General features: G+C 36.5%; 1 protein-coding gene across 1 annotated transcript; it reads left to right on the forward strand.

Moving 5' to 3' along the window:
* Window positions 1-6233: 6233 nt before the first annotated feature.
* Window positions 6234-7151, forward strand: LOC120111268. The gene has a single exon (XM_039127797.1). It carries the CDS (start codon window positions 6234-6236, stop codon window positions 7149-7151), a length of 918 nt encoding a protein of 305 aa, XP_038983725.1.
* The last annotated feature ends 12944 nt before the right edge of the window (window positions 7152-20095 follow it).

Here is a 20095-nt window from a genome sequence, read left to right on the forward strand (position 1 = left end):
AAGGGTAGTACCATCGCTTTACATACTGATTGACCCTTACTATTGGCTCACAGGCTTGAATTAAATTGGCATTATTGCAATACAAAAACTAATCTAATGATAATTGTTCCGCCTTATATTGAACTAATTATAGTCTAATTACCACTAGACAACGTCGTAGCACAACATGATTGAAATCTTTCTAAAACCAAGTTTTTACTATCAAAAAATGATATAAAGATAAGGGTATTACCATCGCTTTACATATTGGCTGACCCTTATTATTGGCTCACAAGCTTGAATTAAATTGGAATTACTGCAATATTTTGACCATTATAACTTTCTCATCTAATCTTTATTTGAGGTGATTCAAACTACATTTAAAAGTTAATTTGATACTAATGTAATGGAATAGTTTGAGCTTCAAATTCCATCTTTGCTGATTGTGATAGTCATCTTTTGGATTGATATACACTAGACTATTCCTAACACAACATGACCTTTATTTATTTACTTTTACAAAATTAATTGAACCCATTTAACACTTGTTATCAAGTGTCATCACATATCCTGCCTTTATTTGGTTTTAAAATGGTCTAGAAGCTGTTTGGGAGTCTTGTGATGGTGATAGGTGCAGATCTTGCCTGCATCACAATACCTAGGAATCGGTAGGGCATACTTAATAAGTTCCTATTCTTTTTAGGAGCATGCAAGTTAAGCCACATCTTGTAATACATGTAGTTTGATTGAATTACAAAGTACTATGTACTGCCTAATGAAATTTTTGGGTGACTAGTTGATGCCTTGTAACAAAGTGTTTGTATTTCTGACAAATAAAATATAATTATATGACTACAATCAACATGGATTAGGTCCTTGAAAATCTTGGGATAACAATCATTCCAAAGAGCAAAGTGATAGATCATGGCACATTTAGAGAGCTAATAAGCCACTGAGTTTGAGGAGGAAGCATACATATTTGGCATGAGCAAAGGAGGGAGATGGATGGCAAATCAGTAGTAGTGAGGTTAGAGGGGATGAGTGGAGCCATGCACCAATACAAAAAGAGGTGAATATCTTTTGGGCACAATCTATAACACCTATGGAGGAGGGTAAGACTAGCAAGAAAAATTCAGGAAGAAACTTGTAATCCCTATCCAACAATGAAGAGAGGGAGATGAAGTTACATTGGATGAATGATGCAATAGCAATGAGGTGGGGAGTAAAAACAAAGGATGTCGTATGACGGCGAAGGCTATAGAGATGGTCATAACAAATATATATATATATATATATATATATATATATATATATATATATATATATATACAACTATAATACAACATAACATTATAATTTTGATATGTTAATGTAGTATAACATTATTTTAATAATGCGATAGTAATAATTATTTTGTAATTATTATCAACATCAATTGATTATTATAATAAAATACATTACTAGTATAATGTATAGTTTTATATTTTAGATTATATGTTTTTATATTATTGGTTAGAATTGATGTTGTAATAACGCATTAATAATATAATATATTATATAGTATATTATTATACTTTGATATGGTAATATATACTAAAATATATAATGATATTATAGTATATGAAATTACTAAAATGTGTAATATTATTATAGAATAATATATAATATTATAATTTCACATTAATTATCATATCATAGATATTGCTATATAAAATATAATATAACAATACAATAATAATGCACTCTTAATTACTCTAACTATTACCATAATAATGATTCTTACATTATATATTAATAAATTATACAATATAATAGCATATAGTATATAGAATATTAATATGTAATATATAATATTAAAGAAATTAAGATCAATAGTTAGCTATCTAGTGGTCAAATATAATGAAAAACAAACAATCCATTGCTTTCATGGAGCAGCTTATCAAATCATTTGCAACATTATATAATGAAACAACTTCAAATATATGTGCATTTATTAATTACAAACAACCAGCCAAAAATACAAATGTAACATTTCGACTTGTCATTAGTCATGTTACAAGTGAGTGAAATCGCAAGCAATCAAACAAACGCTAAATTGGATCGGAAAAAACTAAGTTAAGTCATATCATCAAATATATATTGACCCATTTTAGACCTAGTTAGTAGTGGCAGAGACAAGAGGAGAATACAATTGCCGACTCCACATGCTCAATGATGCATCCTTTGCATCATATATATAGAGTAGTGCATGCTAAAAAAAACAAACAGAACTTTGCCCAATGAAAAAAAATGTCATCTATATTTCTTTGAATTGCCAGGCTAAAAAGTTACCCTGCATGATGGAAAGCCATAAGCCTCTCAACTCCACAGGCATCTCACCTCCATCATAATATCCACATTTATCTAAAATCCTCATTGCTATCAATTGGAATTTAAAAGAAGAGGAGGAAGGGGAACAAGAAGAGAAGAGGAAGAAATCTGTCGGAGGAAAGAGTAAAAAAAAAAGAAGAATAACAGTTTTTCCCTTAACACTCCTTATAATTGTTCGTATTCTCAAAATTTTATTGTTATAATTTGCTATTTGTGCTTTTTGGTGTATATTGTCATATGCCAAATGATCCAAAGACGACATGCTTAATTTTAACAAAGGGCATGATTGAATGAACATGTATAAATCTTTTTAATAGCTAGGCATGATAGACAATATTATCCGTAATTATAAATACCAAAAAGTATGCATTTGTTATATGCATATAAGATTAGACTTTATGTCTTATTGTCAATTAATATAGTCTATGATTTCACTTTCTAAGTGTTTGTTTCAATTAAGTTGTTATTTCATCTAAATTTTTAAATATTCTCTTTAAAAAGATTGCATCTTACATAATCCAAGTTCAAAGGAAAAAAAACATGTTCAAAGAAGCACTTACCAATAACAACGCTAATTTCGCAACCCCTCGGGCTAATTCTCATGGCTCCTTCACTTTTACTTAATACAAAGGTGGAATTAGATACTTGATTGAGTAGGAAAAAAATTGATCAAGGTCTAATCCCTTTTTAAACGAATCAACTTTCAAGTCCAAATTTCAATCAAATCAGAGCTTACTCGGTCGGGATTGGGTTGGATCATGGGTCGATCGAACATAATTACAGCACCAACAAAAGTTAAATCTTGGATTATAAAACAGAGGTCTTAGTGGAATATGCGACAACGGCAGATCTAGCTCCAATGCACCCACACTTCTCTCACTTCGTTTATTAGTTCTCTTAGCTCCCCCAATTTCGGTTATTTATGTTGCGGTCCCCCCATTGACTACAGCGTAATGAAAACTCCCTCTTGACCGAAGGATATATTTCTCATCTATAGAATATTTTATTTGTAACTTGCGGTCCTACGACCGTATCTTTAAAGTGAAAATGCCAAGAATACCCCCATCGAGCACCTCATCCAGGCGATTTTTTTTTTTTTTTTCTGTCGAGCGTCCCATCAAAGTAATTCATTTTTTTCACTCAGTGCAGAAAAGCCAAACAAAAAAAAAATTATTTGGTACTTGGTGATAGACAATGCCAAAGAATCATCATGTGGCGTTCAGGTTTTTTCTTATCTCCTGGGACCCCAACCCCCCCCCCCCCCCCCACATTTAAGGTAAATTTCGATGGAAGCTTGCCCTCTGGGAGCGGGAGTGTGAAAGGAGCATTTGTGGTCAAAGACCACTGCTCCAGGTTGCTTGCTGTGGGGGGATGTCATTCCTTCGAGGATTCAATATTTGGGATGGAGCTCAGAGTTGCATGGAAGGAGCTTTTATATGCGAGATATGTACTTGATGCCGGTTGTATCATATTGGAAGGAGACTCAGTCGTGTTGATTGAGTGCTTACGGGAGAAGAGGCAGGGGAGGTTGAGCACCCGGTCCTAGAGACATATGACGCATGTTGCGGGAGTGCTGTGTTGCCCAGGTCAGGCACGTCTTTCGGGAGGCGAACCAAGCTACGAATTAGGTCACCTCATTTATTGCTCATCATTCTAAAGATTTTCTATAGATCCAGCAGTCATCTGTTTCTTCTGGTTTATAAAGTCTTCTTAATAGTGATGCAGCTGGCTATGCTCATGCGAGAGCAGTGTGAGCAGCCGATGTACCAAAAAAAAAAATCATCATCATGTGTATCATAGTTGATTCTTTTAGATGATTGTAGCAAGCTCCATCAAGAGAGCAGAAAATAGGAGTAGAACTAAAAGGATGCATCAAATGTTGATAAAAAGTAATATTACATGGATCCAGAAGATTCGTTTTTTTCTCGTCAAGCATCCCATCCAAGTAATTCATATTTTTTACTCAATGCAGAAAAACGAAAAAAAAAGTTACTTGGTGCTTGATGGTAGACAATTCCACAGAATTACCGTGTGCATCATGGTTGATTTCTTTAAATGACTCCGCAGCAAACTCCATCAAGAGAGCAAAACTAAGAGGACACATCAAATATTGATAAAAAGTAAAACATGGAATAGCAAAGTTAGCAGGTACATATTGTTATAATGAACCCTGTTTTTCTTTTAAAAGGTACACATACATGATCCTAGCCAAGCCATGCTTGCTACAAACAATGAGCCAAAGAGCTTACTAAACACTAATTGAAATTAAAGATTATAAATGTAATTGCAAATACTTGATTGCACTTTATTTGCATAAATACCTCACTCTCCATGACATAAATTACTCATGCCAAACTCGGTGAAATTGTAACAAGATTAAGCAAAGCAAACTTCACAAATCAAAAAAAATTCCATTCAAAATATTGTCTTCATCTATCTACAAGATAAGAACATTATTTGTCTTTATCTGTCAAGTACCCCACCCTACATAAAAGAAATAAGCTTATTCTTTCCTATTTTTAGATGGTGATGACATTAACTGGCTTAGTTGTAGCTCTTTCCTCATGATACTTTATCAGAGATATTAACAATCTGATCCCTCCCCTTGGGCATCACACTTCATCACATTCTTTACCATCATGATGCATGCGCACACTCAATATTGCACAGTACACACTTAAGATAATGTTTATGTACTCACCTAATATAGAATAGTATACACTTATAATAGTATGGTACATACTTAATATAGAAGGGTAAAAAGTTAATATACCAAAGTATATACTTAATATTACACAGTTACCACTAGTATCATAGTAAACAATTAGTATCCTCTAGTACACAGTTACTAGATAGGTGTGCACACTCAATATACCATAGTATAGTTAATATAACATAGTACATAGTTAATATCCTCCAGTACATAATTACTAGATGCGTGTGCACACTTAATCTACCACAGTATATAGTTAATATAACATAGTACTTAGTTAATATCCTTTGTATACAGTTATTAGATACATGTACACACTTAATGTACCACATTACATAGTTAATATACCACGGTACAGATATTAAATATATATAGTATGTAGTTAATATACTAGTACACATTTAATATAGCGCAGTACGCACTTATACGCTACTATAGTATACAGCTAGTTGATATATGTACACAATTAATATACCATAGTACATAATTAACATACCCCAATATATATTTAATATACCATGGTTCATACTTAATATACCATAGTACACAATTAATATATGTTTTGGCCATAGAGGAAGAACCATGGCTAAAGATATACACCGTCAAGTATAACAAAATACAATACACATTGCCCGTTCTAGAATGGCTAAATTCTGTGTGAGAAGCCTATTCTTGATATCGATAACAATGGTGTCCCCCTGCCCGATGATGACCATGGGGCTAGGCGTTCTTCCATTGATGGTGATTGCCAGCTTCTAAAAGCAACCAGGGGACTTTAAACTCATGCTACCTCCTATTTTTTATAGGGGGTATTGGCTTGAACAGAGCCAAAGGTGGCAAAGATGACGAAGAGAAACAGGTGCTGCAGAGTAGCTACTAACGCAACACATCTAGACGACACCTCCATCTCAGGCTCCAGAGCATCGATCAAAGGGGTTTTAAAACTATGTCGTAATCTGAAAATGGGCTTGGCTTTTATAATTAGATTGGATATGGAGGGTATTTTCGTCGTCCTGGGATCCTGAGTTAAAAATATAAATTTATGTGGACCGGATGTTATAAAACAGGTACGGGGGCGTTAAACATTATGTCACGGTCGAAGGATGGACCCGCTGTTAATTTCCTCCATTTTTTTCCCTGTTCATCTAACCTGATCCCAACCTCAACATCCATGGCCGAGAACCCAAGAAGGAGCAGCAGCGACTCCTCCTCCTCCTCCTCCTCGGAGTTCGAGTTCTGGATGGTTGGCAAAGAGCCGTCCATCCCCCAGCCTCGCCTTCTCACCGCCGACGAACTCTTCGTCGACGGCGTCCTCCTCCCTCTCCACCTCCTCTCTTTCTCCCACCCCAACCCCAACTCCACCACCCAACTCCCATCCGAACCCGAGCCCCAGACATCACCACCTCCCCCAGACTCCTCTACTTCCACCTCCTCCTCCAAGAGATGGAAAGATATCTTGAAGGCGGAGGAGAGAAAGTTGGCGGAGAGGATGAGGAATAAGGGGAGAAGAGACAGTAGTGCCGGTAACGCCGCGGAACTCAACATCAACATCTGGCCCTTCTCGAGGAGCCGCTCCGCCGGGAACGCCGGCAATGGCAGCGGGAACAGGACCAAGGTTATGGGGGCCCGGCGCAAGGCCTGTAGCGCGCCTTGCTCCCGGAGCAACTCCCATGGAGAGTCCTCGAAGCCGGCTGCCACCGCCACGGCCGCCAACACCACCACCCCGTCCTCCTCCTCGAGGGGGAGGTGGCCTCCCAACCCGGGCCGGGTCCGATTCAATGGTGGCATCCAGCTTGGCGGGACCAGCCCGATCTGGCAGCTTAGGAGGAACTGCAGGCCCCCGGAACCGGAGAAGAAGACCCACGGAAGCGATGGCGGCGATGCGAAGAAAGGAGGTGGTGGTGGTGGAGTTAGAATGCTGAGTTTTAACATGAACACATGCATCAGGTATCGGAATCAGGTGATCAGTTGCAGTGGAGAGGGTAAGGATGGGGTGGACGCCGGCGACCGGAGCGCTCGAAGCGTTCGCGTTGGAAGCCATGCTGGTCTGTTTAAGCTTAGCGCCATTTTCTCCAAGAAGGTGCTTTGATGTAAATATAATTGTATATTATGGCTGGATCTTGTAAAATCTTATGCCCTTTGTATCTGATGTCTGTCTCTGAAATTCATCTTCTATCTTTGATTCAAGTAGTTTGAATTTAGAACCATCCTTACAAGTATTTGAGCGTTCATGGAGGCAATTCTTGAACGAATGCTATGAAATACTGGCCATGGTCATGATTCATGGATTCATAGGGTAATTGATGGCGAGATATATATATATATTTTTTTGTAACGGTGTTGGGAGGAAAATAACACAATAAGCAGGAAAAAAAACAGAAAAAGAATAAAAAAATATAATATTTACATAATTCATGAGCAAAGACGGCATAAAAATTTTATCTTAGAAAACTGGAGATTACAAATGGCAAAGTTTTCTTTCAAATTCTAGCTCCCGGTACATCCGATGTTTAGAATACATAATTACTTTCATCTTTTAAAGTTACAAAAAATATATATAATAAAGTAAGTTAATTTGTACAATAATAAAGTAAGCCAATTCGGACTAACTTTGTTTTTGCCTGTTGCGCTGCACCTGCTTCAGATAAAAAAGATTTTTTTTTTTTTTGCGCTTATTTAGAACTTATAAACGCAAGGCATATTCAACAGAAATAAATCATATTATATATATATATATATATATATATATATATATATATATATATATATATATATATATATATAATGAGCTTAGCCAGAATCTGGATGAGGGTGTGATTCCAATCTATATCACTGATATCCAGTGGCCATTTTACCAACTCAGCCAATCAGCACCCTTAGACAGCCTCTACATGCATCACACCAAGTACGAAATATTTAAATAAAGTAATTATATGTTAATTCTGTCTGGTTCATTGACTTTTCTAGTCAGTAAGTACTAATAACACATCATTAAGAGATTATATAATTAGGACTTTTCAATGGCCCTTAAAGTTGGCAAACAACAGTTAAAAAAAACAAAAAAGGATCTTTTCATTGATGGATCGTCCCATTCGTTGCCCCACCGGTTCAGAAGCCTATCGCCAATCTGTTGCGAGTATAGTACAAAAGCGACCGTTGTCGAAGATGAGCTCGTAAGCATAGTTTAACATTTAAAAACTTTTGAAAGACACTGTTAGAGCGGAAAAAAATGTCTGCGTCCCGATTAGACATATAGTCCGCTTTCGAGAAGTACGTATGTGCTTAGTACCATGCACGGTTCATACATGACAATTTTTTCCTCATGACTTTATCCTTCTTAAAAGGGCCCTCTGGAAGGAAAGAGGGTGGCCTCTTCTTATAAGGCACAATCCTTTCCGCTACTCTTTCGATATGGGACTAAAGTTCCGGATCCCCCATCTGTCCCCCAACACTATCCCCCCAGCGGGAAGGATTTATGCGGGGAAGTTTCGGCAGGTCCCTTCCTCTAACACCATCTGTTAGAGCAGAAAAGTGACTGCGTTCTGACCAGATGTATTTTCCGCTTTAGGGGAGCACGCACGTGCTTAACACTATGCGCGGTTCGTACACAACAACTTTCTCCTCACGGCTTTGTCCTTCTTAAAAGAGCCCTCTCAAGGAAAAAAGATGGCCCCTCCTTATAAGGCATAATCCTTTCCGCTACTTTTTCGATGTGGGACTAAAGTTTCGGATCCCCCATCCACCCTCCAACACTATCCCCCAATGGGAAGGATTTGTGCAGAAAAGTTTCGGCAGGGCCCTTTCTCTAGCGCCATCTGTTAGAGAAGAAAATTATCTACGTTCCGACCAGAGGTATTGTCCGCTTTGTAAGAGCACGCACGTGCTTAACACTGTGTGCGGTTCGTACACAACAATTTCCTCTTCACGACTTTGTCCTTCTTAAAAAGGTCCTTTGGAAGGAAAGGAGGTGGCCCCTCCTTATAAGATACAATTCTTTCCGCTACTCTTTCGATGTGAGACTAAAGTTTCATATCCCATTCACCCCCCAAAAGATACTATAGTTTTGGATTCTTGCATGAAAGTATACTTATTTGCTTGAGGTTTGTTGTCGGAATTGCCTTTGGGATAAAGTAAATCTTTTACGACTGTTTGGTTTGGGCGAAAAAAAAAAATACTGGGATCTTTTTTTTAAAAGCTGATGCACGAATATATTATACTTGAAAAATAATTTTTGTATATTTAGTTATTCAAAAAAAATATCATATTTTATAGTGCTTTATATTCAGCTCAGCATCTACTTTATTGAGAAAGTATTGTATAAAATACCTATTATATCTTTAATACAAAAATATTTTACCTCATTCTTTCAAAAATTTAAAGATACTTAAAAAAATTTTAATTTTTAGCTAGTGGAAAATGGACTTTTGCATGTCCCACATAATTTTTTTCATAAAATATAAAAATCTTATGTGAAAATGTTACTTTTCTATTTCTTTTTCTTGAAAATTCCAATTAAGCATAAAATATTTTTTTATTTTTTTGCTGACCACATTTTTTTCTCCTTCTCTTCTGGAAAACGAGTCCTTAGTAGTTTATATTATATATAAAAATTGAGATTAGTTGTATCAGCTCTTCCAACTCCACTTTCTCTCACTTGAATTTCATCATAGTTCAAAATAGAACTCTCTACTAGAAAATTTTATCCGGTAAGGAATATTTTAAATCACAAATCTAAAACCTATTTTTTTCATGAGAAGATAGTGTTATTCACTAAATCAGCCCACAGAATAATAAATACAACACAATGATGTAAAGGCATTCAAGTTAGAGCATTGTGATTATACCGATATTTTCTAAAATGCTAATTCCACATATCTTTTTAGTGGTCATTGCTTGGTCCAATAGTAAGCAAATGCAATGGTGTAGGTTCGAAATTGTAACTATTATTGGTTCGTCTCTCTCAGGATCTCGGATTTTCAGTGGATAATATCTATTTTTTTAAAAAAAAATCTATCATTTAAAAAAAAATCTTTTTGTTGAAAAAAGATGAAATAAATGTGTTGAGTAATATCTACTCCTCCTTGGGTTTCAAATCCAACCTATGAAAGTGATCTGTCTCAACTTTTCACAAATTCAACCTTACATGAAAACTTTGAATTATTTTGGCATCTCCCAATTCAAGTACAGAGCATTAAGTTACAAGCTAGTGTCTCATCAATGCTACTTATTAACTTTTGCTTCTTTTGGAGGTGGTTAAGATATTAATTATATGTGGATCCTTGCTGTTACATTTTTGGTTCCACATCAGTTATACATTTCACACATCTCGAATGCTTATACAGGACGAACCAAAAGATCCAAATAATATCTTCCAACCAGATTCTTTTAAAGTAAAGTCATAAGTTGTGACAAAATTATATCAGAACGGTCTATATGGGCTAAAAAATACTACAACACAGATTTATAGAGCCAGACATTAGATTTAAATAGATCTAGACTATTAGTCTGACAATGATGCTAGGATTTAAACGAGAGAAGCATATAAGAATCCGTGCAGGCGTATTGATATATTTTAAGTGTTTACACAAAGTTCAAAAAAAATAATCTAAATAATATTTTTTAGACTGGCTTTTTAAGAGCAAGGTCATTACTTTGAGATAGATGCAAGTGATTTTATTTATCCACATATATAGCTTGCATGTATTTGGGGGAATAGCAGATGCGTGCATGGGGGAATAGCGACAAGAGACCGTACTTAGGCCCGACGATGCCTCCACGTGCTCACCGATCTAACCGTCCGATCAACAGCGCCACCTCATAGACTGCCCTTCCTTGGACGTTATGTGGGAACAAATGTCCTTGATCTGACAGCGATCCATGTCCTAGAGTCACAGGTTTGCTGTTCTCTCCTCAACAGCAAGCATCCAGACCACGTAATCATAGCCGTCGATCAACCGAGGCCTATCTTTGGGTGCAATGCTGCGGAACAGCAAACCTCTTGAGTTGTGCAATGTTGGTAGATTTGAGAGTTTTACAAGGAACGTCCACTTCAGAACTACCATGGAGTAATACTTTTCAGATGCTGAATTGTGATTGGAAGGAAGATTTACATGGTGATGAGGGGTTTTATTTCGTAAAATTTTTGATGTTTTGTTGTTGGAAGGTAATGCTATGGAGCTCTCATCATCTCTTACCATACGTCATTATGGGATTGATGTCTCTAGTAGGATTACATGGAGATTAAATGACTATTAGATTACTAAATCGGTATTTGTGGATCCGATGTTCTTGGATACATAATGGGTTCTAGAAGTATCTTCAATGTTGAAGTAGGGATTCAAGTTTATATGCATATATTATACCTACAACGGATGATTCCTATATTTTTAGTATGAATACAGAATACATCAAAAAAAAAGTTAAAAAATAACAAGTTTCAGAGTGCTCTCAGCAACTCTTGCTCCCCAACCCATGCATAGGGCCCCCAGAGTGATCGGCCACAAACGAGACTACCCAATCCATGGCCCCGTTAGTCTCTCTATAAACATGCTTGGGCTGAAAAGCCACATCGCCACTAACTATGGTCCGAATGTCTTGGAGCAAGGAATTACACTCATCCATGCTGCCGATGCTCCTTGGATCCAACCGATCATCGTAGCCGAATCACCTAGTTTAAATATATACTTCAAAAATTATTTTTGTTTATACTATAATATGGAAAGAAAGAATTGAAATGAGAAATAGATTAGGATATAATTATGACTTTCTAGTTCTAGCTATTAGTAAAAAAAAACATTTTACAGAAAAATCCACTTTATTTTTATTTTTACAAATATAAAAGACATTTTTCCATAATTAGTTATCTTTAAACTATATTGGACAATTTTATATCCTTGCCATTAATAACTGCATATTCTTAGTGACTAGTAGAGCGCAAAATCAACCATTGTGTGTGTGTGTATTTGCATAAAAATATAAAGATAAAAAAAAACAGAAACAAAAAACAAAAAACAAGACAGTGCTACCAAGCTGGCCTTGGGCCGGCCCAGGCACAATGCAAGAGCCCAAATCCAATTCCTTTTGTTAATGGCCGAGTTGGTGAACAACTAAAACACCCAATTAACCCTTCTCCAAATCAATAGTTGAGATCTAAAATCCATAACTTGTTGGAATCTGACTATTTAGCTAATCATATCCCTCAAAGATTATGAGGGATTGAACATAATACTGCGATGGAAAAAACAGTCGTGTGTGAGTAGTCTCATGACAAATGCATGAATTTTATTGTCTCGTTGGAGTGCATCTTCAAATGGAAAAAAAAAAGAGAGGAAGCAATTAATTGTCACTAGGCCAAATATTAATTTAAGTATGTATTATATACAAACTGAATAAATTCTAGTCTTAATGTTATTTCCATATCAGGGAATGAATGCCAACATAATGATAGTTGATCTTGTGACTGCTTGGAATATTATGGTTAATATATTGGGTCTATTTCCACCAGAAAATCCTAGTTTTGGTGGAAGCTGAGTGTAAATCGGCTCCCATTACAATATTGGATCTAATTATTGAAGGAAAAGTCTACTTACAATGCATCCATGCGTTAAAATATTTACAGAAGAAGAAAAAAATAAGAGAAAAAGAGAGAGAGAAAACTAATTTTATTTCTCTATTCCATCATATTCAGTACATCTCAAGATTATATATGCTCGTATACAGACTCCACACAAGAAAAATAACATAGGCTGATATAAGATCATGCTAATAAAGAAAAATAATACTCACTGATATAAATCGTTATGTGATCCCTAAAATCACTCTAACAAGATTATGCTAACAAAGAAAAATAATATCCTGCTAATTAAGAAAAATAATATGGACTGATACAGATTGTCATGTGATCCCTAAAATTATGCTAACACCGTGGATATCTGAAATAATGACACCCAATAACTTTCCACACATAGGGTCTCTCTTTAACAAGGAAATAATTTCCATGGGAGTGACATTTAAACCATTTGCGAGGGTGCAACAACCGAGTAGGCGATTTTAGAGCTTTATGTTGCTTCTTTGAAACACAGTTGGTTAGTTCAAAGCCATGGACAATGCCTAGGTGGCAGCATTCATTCACCTTTGTTCATGGCTACATGCCTTCACATTAAAAGATATATAAAAAAAATTCTGCACACATTAGATCCTCTAATCTTCTATATTTTCGGATTGATTCATCCTGTTTATATTTGTATATATATATATTAATCCTTGCAATCTGCATCGTTGTGCATATAAGTTCTTCTACTTGTAAGTCTTAATCTATCCGTGCATGGTTAAAGGTTACTACGTACAGTTGGGGAAAAAAAAACTAAAAAGCCCTTGAAGTAGGTTGAAGTAAAGAGAGATTGGGAACTCCATAGACTACTACAGTTCTAGATGTGGTTTTCGCAACACCGGAAAGCTCGTAATCTCTAGGTCTAAGGATCGAGGATTGGTTCTTGACAAGGGGGTGGTGAGCTCAAGCATGCTTTGAAGCTGAACTGATCATAAACAAGCTCTAGTGCTTAAACATTTTACATTTATAAAAATGAATGGAATCAAAGCTTGGCTTAACTACTCGTACGTTCAAAGTGAACTCAAATATATCACAAACGAACCAAGCTTGCAATTATATTATCAAACTCCATTTAAGCTATTTGTTAAGTTGAGCATGAACAACGGCTCATATGCATCTAGCAGGTCCACCAAAATTAGAGCAGTCCATCCAAAGGACCCGGATTGGGAGTCTAAAGGATGGTAGTATCATCAAAAGGTGAAGTTGTAATTCTACAATAAGTTCTAGAACGGCCTATCGTCATGTTTACCATTTCAGAAACACAATACATTCTTTTTTTCTTTTTTTTTTGATAGAACGGATATATTATATGGTTCTAGTATGAGTACATTCAAAAAAAATCAGAAAATAGAAGATGATATAAGGTGAGAAGGAGAAATCACATAACTATATAACCTAGAGGATGCCACCGGATTGTTGCGCAATATAAGAGGCGATCTAATCAGCTGGATTGTTTGCCTTTCGATATATATAAATAATTTAGAAAGCACTGCAGTCCCTCGTCAACCTGTTGATATCCTGCAGCAGCGTACGCTATGTTCCATAGCCAGCAGAAAATGAGATAACAGGTCAGCAAAAGAAGCCGTTCAAGAAACTCCTCTCTAACTTTCTCGGAAATGCCAACTGCGTCAGGACTTCGTAAGTCTCTGACTCATTATTAAGAGAATTTTGCAGCCATTCGAAAAAGCAATGGTTTTTGTGAGCACTTGGTCAATTATTCAGATCAAAGCCATGAGACCAACCTATACAACTAAGCCATGAGACCAATTCAGCTTCTTGCCTGGTGCTAAATAACCAAATATCGGTCACCACAGACATCTGCATCTATTCATATTTCGAATGAAACCTAATGCATGGTTGGCAGATAAGACCACTAAATCATACATCTTCTCTTTCTTTTGTCTCCCTGGAAGACAGGGAGGATCACCTCATTTTTGCCCTAGAAGAATTGCAACCAGAAAGAATCAGCAGGGACAAAACTAGCTAGTGTGCTTAGCTGATGATTCCCCTGTATATATCATCAATCTTCTGGCTGATTCCCTTTTTCTATGCTTGTGGCTTGCTTTAATTGAAGGCTTGGATGGAAACTGCCATGGTATAGAAATATCAAACAGGAGATGGTGGGTCGTCTCTGCAGTTCATGAGTCCATATTTCGTACTCCCTTCAAAGTTATGGAGGTCAGCAAATCGGCTGGGTTTGTCAATGCCTTGTGCTGCTTGTTTACTTCTGCAATATTTATTGTTTAACTCAGCAAAAATTTTAAAAAAAAGGAAATACGGGCTCTGTGCAGCTTATAAATTTCTGATATTGTGGCATAGGTGGGAGAAAAAAAAAAACAAATGATCAAAGACGTATCAAAGATATTGTCTTAAAAACAATGTTTCCTCACTAAGATCGTAATCCAAAATTTGCAGGCTGCTATTTGGAAAATCTGCTTTTAGGATACAATGCCCGATTCTAATCGCCTTCCTCTAAGTCTGCGTTCTCAAAGAAAGATAAGCTAATTTGAACCTTATGATAGTCAAAAAAAGAAAAGAAAAAAAAAATATAGTGGAACAAGAAAGAAAAGATACTGTTAATTTTTCTTATTTTACCAGATTTATATAACAACTCAAGAGACATCGTCCTTCGTGATGACACGTCTTTTTGGTGGAGAGAGTCGACTTAGACAAATCAAAATTCTTTAAAGATTGTTGAGCATGGAAGTGCATCATATATGACCCTTTTCATGCACGTCAGGCTCTGGCTCTAGTCTCCTCGCTACAATAAAATATAATTTTAACAAATAAAAATTATCATTAGAAATTTCGGTAATGAGATTTTAATCATCAAGATCATTATGTATGTCCATCCCTAGAATTTGCATGATGATAAAATAAATACTGTCACTAAAATCTAAAGGTTTTCTTGATGACATTAAACGTGTCACAAAAAAATCTTATTTGCGAGCAAATGTGCTATTATAAAAATAGGATTTTTTACATGGATACCAAATATCGGATTTTACATGAATATCCTAGCAAAATTGATATTTGTATGTATACCCTCGTAAAACTCTGTTATTGTACAAATGCCCATAATATAACGGTTGTTCTAACGGTGTTAAGAAAATTTATATTTATATTAATTAAAAATAAAATAAAATTCTAAAATTTTGCTGTTGTCTCTATCTTTTTTTTCTGCTATCAGAATCGTGATTTTTTTGCATGTCTACCCATTAAGGATATTTTAGCCATTTTAACTTGAAACCGTTAATTTTTTAGCGTCGTTAGATAGCATGGGTACATATGCAAAAACAAAAATTAAAAAAAGAATATATATGCAAATATCAATTTTAAAAAAGTATTCATGCAAAATTCAATATTTAGGAGGGCATTCATGCAAGCTAGAAAATATTATCATAATTTCAATCCGGTAGACTCAATCCGGGTTTGATGTGGCCCAGCCGGGACGGCCGGTTTTTTTGTGACCCGGACCAGTCCACGGCAAAATAAACCTCGACAATTAAATGCCTTCAACCATCTCTACGTCCGTCTCCATAGAAACTGAAACCCTTCTAGAAGCCACGTGGAGTAGATTCAACATTCGCATTGGATGTCAGCGTAACTTTTCATGCACGTAAAGTCACAAGCTCTTGTCTCCTGGAGTAATTATAGGGAGAATGGCCATGGAACATTTATAGGTTTGTACGTCTGTAATGAGCCCGGGAAGTCTCAAGTTGGGGAGGTTTTCTCATAATAAAAAGATGGTTTCATGGGTACTTTGACCAAAAAAGAATTGGACCACACACATGGTGATAGCTTGCTCTTAGTGTTGATAGAACTAGTCAGATGGGTGCTGGTCGTTCGGTGGGCCTTTTGCTATAAAGACAATGTTAGAGTGGGCATTGACATATTAGGCTTCATGCTGGCAAAATTGGTTGGTAATTGGCAAATATTCTTAATGGTGTGGTTGGTTTTGTTATTCGTGGTCCGAGTACAGCCTTATTGGCAGTCGGATCTTGTCATCTCTACGATCTCATGGTTCTGTCGGTAGAGTTGAGAGGAGCATGGGAAGATTGAGTATTTGTTATCGCAGTCCTCAAAGCACCCATCGTTGTGTTAGAGGGGGATTCTAAAACTGTGATTAATTGGATATTCAGCTTGATTTATATGGGTGATGCCCCTCTTCCCATGGTAGACCAAGAGCGATGATTTCTATATTGGAATCATTCGAGGCAATTCACGTATATAGAAGGCAATAGTGCAGCAGATTGGATTGCTTCATATAGGGCACCTCATTTGGGATCAGTGTTTTGGAGATCTGGTATATTGGTGCCTTCTCAACCAGCTTCATAATACGCTCTTTTCGGATAGAATGTTTAGTTGGGCCATGAATGGACCAACAAAAGAGATGAGTTAGGTTTGGTAGAGAAGCAATATCATACCATCTTCATCCATTATGAGAATGAATTCAAATTTCATTTATATATATAGATGCCCGTGCCCTCTTGCATCGAGAATAAAAGCATTCAAAAAATTTAGAATTGGATCGATCATTCCTACAAAAAAATGTTAACAAAAAAGAACATCGTGAACGTGTAAAACCCTCGATTTAAAGTTCCTTCAAAAAATATAAGTAGTGTTGATATATATAAGAAAAAAGGTTAAGGTTGCGGCAGTATACCCGTCATTTTGGGCTCCAAAAGGTATTGCAGTACGTTAGCTGGTAATCATATATCTATATAATTCCAAGAAAAAAGTTGCGAGCATAGGAATGAGACATGCATTGCCATTAATTATAATGTCATTTGGCTTCCATTTGGATCAGTAACAACTATGTTTCAACTATGTTTTGTAGGCCATGATAGATGCCAGCAAGCTAACGGTCATATAACTATACCTGCAATCTCTTGTAGTGTAGCATATAAGCAAAACATGCATGATATACATATTAGAGAGAGGTTCGGCCTCCTTAATTATTTCAATTTTTGATTTATGTCAACCTTGGTAACTCCGATACTAGAACTCAACATGCATGATATACATGTTGGAGAGACGTTCGGTCTCCTTATATTTTTACCATGTATTATCAATATACATCTAACATTTCTCTTATTTGTCTGTAGCTAATACTCTTTCTTGGTATATATGGGGTCCTAGTTACATACCCCAACCATAAGGGGAGGGGAAAAAAGCAAAAGGAAAGAAGAAAATGAAGTGGAGGGTGGCTAAAGAAAAGCCCTTTGCTATTGCAATAATAGAGCTTTACCGACTAAAATAGAAGAATATAAACAGTCAATCAATTATCAATTTGCTCTTTTTTTTAACTAACAATATCTATTTATTTTTAAGCAAATTACATGCATCTTTTTCTCTTCAATCTTTTTTTTTTGGTAACCCCCTTCAATCATTCAAATACAACCAGAAGTCGACGTTATACGTTGACTCAAACTAATGAAATGCGTGAAGCAACATCCCCCTTTTCCCCCATTCCAAGGAGTTATCCCTCTTCCCAAAAATCAAGTAGCACCCATAAATCCATTAACTAATCCATTCAATTGCCATTAATGAACCTGAGAGAATAATGAATGAAGGGGCAAGGAAGAAGGAATTACCACCCTCGTGTGTCTATCCAAATTACTGTTTTACCATCGTGGCTTGATAAAATGACCAAAACACCCTCCATGCATTAAATTTATCTCGTGATATCTCGATCACAGCCACACAATTGTGCAAATCAACTTTATTCCTACTCCGCGGTTCATCTGATGCCTCCTCCCCGTTTCTATTTCTTCTCCATCCTCCTTTTCAGACTTATTTTGCACTCTTGATTTATTTTTACTGCTGTAATTTTAGATTCCTTGGACGAAATCAATATTCTGATATTCTTTGAAGATTTGAGGGCTAATTTCGCCATTGTGATGCTTCGGAAACGGTGAGAAGAACTTTCGGCGGCTGATATATCGAGGAAGGAATGAGAGCGGAAAAGCACGGGGATCGCAGCGCCAACGTGATTCGAGCCGGCCCGAACCGTAGAGTACGGACTCGCCTTTCTTCCACCCGCCGGCCCGAGCCGGTCCCCTACATCGCCGGGCAGCCAAAGACGTTGACGCCCGCCTTCTCTCTCCACATGCATATTCGTAGAGAAAGAAAATAGCTTTTCAGTAGAAATAAAATTTTATATTTTATAAAAAAATTTATAATTTTTTTAAAAAAATATTTTTAAATGAATAAAATGAAGTAAATTTTTTTTATTAAGAGCATACTAAATTTTACTATTCAAAATTTGACAATAATAGATTATGATAAACTTTGTATAAACAAAATTGGTCCAATCACATGTCTATTTCAATTTTCAAATACTAGTTTTATGATTTACATTTGTATTAATGTGTAACAGAATGGCCTCTTCTAAACAATCATGTTCATGACCCTTACAACATTGAAAAAAAAAAAAAGAAAAGAAAAAATTTATAATCTGGAACTTGAAATTCTTTCTTTTTAAAAGGCTTTTTCTTTTTTTTTTTTTCCGAGAGAGAGAGAGATTCAGGAAGGAATGAGGAAAGATTTGAAATGAGGCTGGCTCATTAATCGAGATTTAAAAGATGGCGGCATACTTATTGCACCTGGCACTAAGAACTCGAGCTCCATCTGGTGGACCCTGCAGGGACTCGGGCGTGATGTCGTTGTGATCACTACCCTACACGTGCCACCTTGCAATCCGTGCACCCATTCGCACGCTTGGGCATTACTCGAACGCCCGTCGTGCACGCTCCAAAGGAAATTAAGCAGTCTCCACGTACTCGTGCTGGGTCGTATTATTCTTGCGTCGAGCGCAAGCCTCCCTCGGCTGGATCCCATGCATGCACGTGAGCGCCCCGGGGGGACCTCCCCGTTCTCGTCATCCGACGGCCGAGATCGTCCGGCTGGCTAGAGTGAGGTTGACCGACCCGGGTGCCACGTGTTGCTGTTCCAGTGGTTGCCTTAGCTGGTGGGAGTTTTCCTCTTGTCCTGAATTGCCACGTGGAATCGAGGAATCATTATACCACTGGTTGTTAGTGATGGTAGCGGTGGCAGGGGGTGTCTTGCCTCAAACAGGAGACAGCAACCTTGTAAAGTATGATGTAGGAATTGATGGAACCACCCAATAACCAGCTAATTTGAAAACAAAAATTATTCATTATTTCATGAAAAATAAAAAAATAACAAATAAAAAAATTAGAGAATGGAGGGATATGGCTGATATTTGGCCAGTTAAATTTCATAACTTTGCGTTAACCATTATTTACCCAGCAACCAAACACCGCCAAGATATGTTCTCATCTGTTTGCAGCTCTAATTGTATCGCATCTGCACTCCATATAGATTTTTTTTTTTGAAGCTCTATGAATTGCATCGCATTTTACATTCTTAATAAAATATTTTCGTGAGGTTCTCTCTTA

Source organism: Phoenix dactylifera, chromosome 7, assembly GCF_009389715.1.
Source record: "Phoenix dactylifera cultivar Barhee BC4 chromosome 7, palm_55x_up_171113_PBpolish2nd_filt_p, whole genome shotgun sequence".
NCBI lineage: Eukaryota > Viridiplantae > Streptophyta > Magnoliopsida > Arecales > Arecaceae > Phoenix > Phoenix dactylifera.